The sequence below is a fragment of the Belonocnema kinseyi genome, chromosome 2 (assembly GCF_010883055.1).
Source record: "Belonocnema kinseyi isolate 2016_QV_RU_SX_M_011 chromosome 2, B_treatae_v1, whole genome shotgun sequence".
In the NCBI taxonomy this organism is placed as follows: Eukaryota; Metazoa; Arthropoda; class Insecta; order Hymenoptera; family Cynipidae; genus Belonocnema; species Belonocnema kinseyi.
In genome coordinates, this window is record NC_046658.1 from 35,110,810 (window position 1) to 35,114,023 (window position 3,214).

General features: G+C 33.9%; 1 protein-coding gene across 1 annotated transcript in view; it reads left to right on the plus strand.

The window, feature by feature from the left end:
• LOC117167814 overlaps positions 1-2,666 on the plus strand; it is a 120,394-nt gene extending 117,728 nt beyond the window's left edge. Inside the window, exon 4 of the mRNA XM_033353016.1 lies at positions 2,238-2,666. Coding sequence (XP_033208907.1) covers positions 2,238-2,511 — 274 coding nt within the window. The 3' untranslated portion in view covers positions 2,512-2,666. The remainder of the gene's footprint in view (positions 1-2,237) is intronic.
• The last annotated feature ends 548 nt before the right edge of the window (positions 2,667-3,214 follow it).

Genomic DNA, 3,214 nt, shown 5'->3' on the forward strand with positions numbered 1-3,214 from the left:
CCATCTCACGGTCGTTGTTGTTACACAACCACGACCATTATGTTTTATCTTTTTCAACTATCCCTAGCAGACAGAGTGAACAGGAAGGATACTCTGCAGAGTATCCTTTCCGTTAACTCGGTCCGCTAAGGATGGCGCACCACTCGCAGCTAAAAATGCCTGTACAGGAACCTCGGAGGATCCTGCATATGTTCCTTTACACGATACTGCACACGAACCTGTACGCATAATCTTGACGGTTCCGGTATAGGAATTTGGCCAAGGAAACTATAGTTGGTCCTTTAAAGGAATCTGTATGCGAAATAACCTTTGAATGATCCTGTACAGGTTCCTTCACACAGCCAATTGGGGTGTGGGTTTATCTGCAGAAATATTTTTAGCAACCTATGCATGAACCTGCGTAAGAACTAATCCACGAGCGTTAGCTGATGGCTTGGCTATCTCGATGGTGATTTGAATCTTCAAGGGAATAAAAGGAAGGCAATTTAATAGCTGTAAGCGACATGAGTTTTCGCGATGGCTTTCTGTTAAGGAACCTATGCATGTTTCTGTCAAGGATTCTTCCAAAGGTTCCTTTGATGGTCAAGATTACCTGTACAGGTTCGTGTACAGGAATTTTCAGCTGGGCTCAAATCACTTCGGGAGAAAAATATGTGAATCTACAGGATATACAGCTTTTTTGTGAAAAAAAGGGTTTGCAGGTCTAAAACAGAACCTTGAAAAAATTCTCAAAAAATTCAAACATTTATTTTACTTGTTATTTTGACCATATTTTGTTCATAACAATCAGTCAAGCCGTTTTCAAAACAAACATTTTTTGTCTTTCCTTTCCCCCTTCAAAACTTCCAAAAATGCAATTTGAAGGTTGAAATTCTTCGTAGTTTTCTGCTTCTATGGGATGAACATTTGGCATGAATTTCAGCCTGATACGAGCTGGAGCCGATTTTCCATGCTTACTCTGCTACAGCCTCTCAAATTAGCTCTCGCAGTACCTACTTATATTTTTGATAATTAGCTTCTTATTTATGGTGTTTTTATGGAGTTTTTATGGAAGCCCTCCAATCAACGTGTAATTACATTCAAGATCAGCTATCTGCTTAATTTATTATAGAAACTTTAATATGGCAATTATATAAAGGACTCAACAAGTTTTTATCTATTTGAAAATGTGACATTTCTGAAAATAACAAGCTTCTGGTATTTCTCGATATAATTTTTTTGTCCCTTATTTCAGTGGACAACATTTTGTTGCGGGATTTTATTTAATAAATAATAATCGTAATTTAAACCATAGCATAATAGAATAAGCCAGATGCAAAAAAAAAATCATTTTTTCAGGAAACCAGTTTTCATTTCTTTAGTTTGCAAGGTTTGAAAGCTTCTTCAAAGAGGGAGGTTTGTAATGACGTAAATTTTTTTTGATTCTCCTTTATTGATGAAAATTGGACCGTAAATTAGACTTTTTCGAGACGCATCGAATTACGTATTGGTGGACCTTCGATGACCTTTCATGATCCACACACGCTCTCATACACACACTCTCGCGCGCGCGTATATGCATACAACTTTAAAAGTTGTTCTTTTTGTAACAACAAATATTGATTGACTTTTCCACGGTTTCTCTTATTTTCTAGAAATAAGATTTTTGGTAAGACTAAGAATTTAAGGAATTCTTCTGCTTCAATATGTGTTTTTTTTAATGTTTTCATTGATTTTTATTGTATTTTATCCAAATATATGAGATCTAATGAGGTAAACCAGCTTATTTTCGAAACTTTATTGATTATCTTATTAAAATAAATTACATTATCAGTCTGGAAGATGTCGTTTTTCTTAGGTTCTCTTACCTTAGATTTATAAACTTAAAATTTCCCATACGTAAAAAGGAAGTTTTATTCTTCTTCGAACGCGAAAAGTATTAAAAGTGTCAGTTTTCTTTTTCTTGTATTAAAAATTCTCTCTCTGTGAGAAAGCAGAGGGATCATAAAACGAGCACAAATAAATAATCAATTGTGCATATATCCCCAGTACTCAGCAGTGGTAACTAAACTTCAAAAGGAACTTAATAAGTTTTTAAATATTTAAATAAATCAAGAATAAAAGTATTCAAATTATTTATTTTTTTATTTTTGGTATATGATCACTGGTTTGCGAGCCTCCGTTAAAAAAAAATGTTTGATACTATCCTTAATCTAATATTGATTTTAAATTAACTTCAGGGTTTGTTTGATTTCCAGGGAAGGGTGCGTTTATCATGGATTACCTGCTGAGGCACCGCGTGATTTTGAAGATATGATACCTCCAAGGAAGACTGAGGTCAACGAGAGATACGTCGAAGTAATACCACCATCACACCTCGGTTTGAACACTTACGGACATCTCAAGATCGATTACACAAATAGCTGGAACTCATTGCATCGCAAGATACGCGAACAAGGACAGACACGTGGGGTTTCGAAACGTCAACAACGGTGGGCGTCTCGATATGTTGCAACTAACGAGATCCTTTGAACATCAGTCGATTTCCATTTGAATCAAAGCAACATCTACATATTTGTGCTTTTGTGTACAGAATTGTACCTTGTTTATAACAAAGGATGATATTTGTAGAGTAAGGTTCAAAATACTCTTACAGCATTTTCATTTGAAATCAGGTTCAACCTTAAGGTACAAACAATTACTGCAGTGTGTCCCATATTTATAGGGCCACCCCATTTTTTAAGGATAATTTTTTTTCTATTGAAACAAAATGCACCAAATATTTTGAGTGGATAAATGAGTCGAATTAACGATTTTTCCTAAAATATAGAGCTCGCAATTCCATTCGTTCATTTATTTGGACATTTTTTCGAAAAAATAGGTGTCCCAAATTAATAGGGCCACTAAAAAAAACTTCTTTTTTTTTAATAATAAATAATTCGTAAAATAATGCAATTTAAAATATATAATATTAAAATTTTACTTCTTACATACCATAAACATATACATATGTATGTATAAAAACTAAATATTGTGCGTGAATTCCCAAAGTAATTTACAGTTGTGTTTTTCTTTTAATTTAAATTTTTCCCGAGGATTTTTCACATACATACTTTCCCACATACAGTCTTTTCGGGGATTATCGACGTATTTTTCCTATTTTAAAAGTGTATATTCGCACAATATGTTCGAAATAAATATTTCTCCTATTTTTATTGCGGGGATCCCCGTAAGT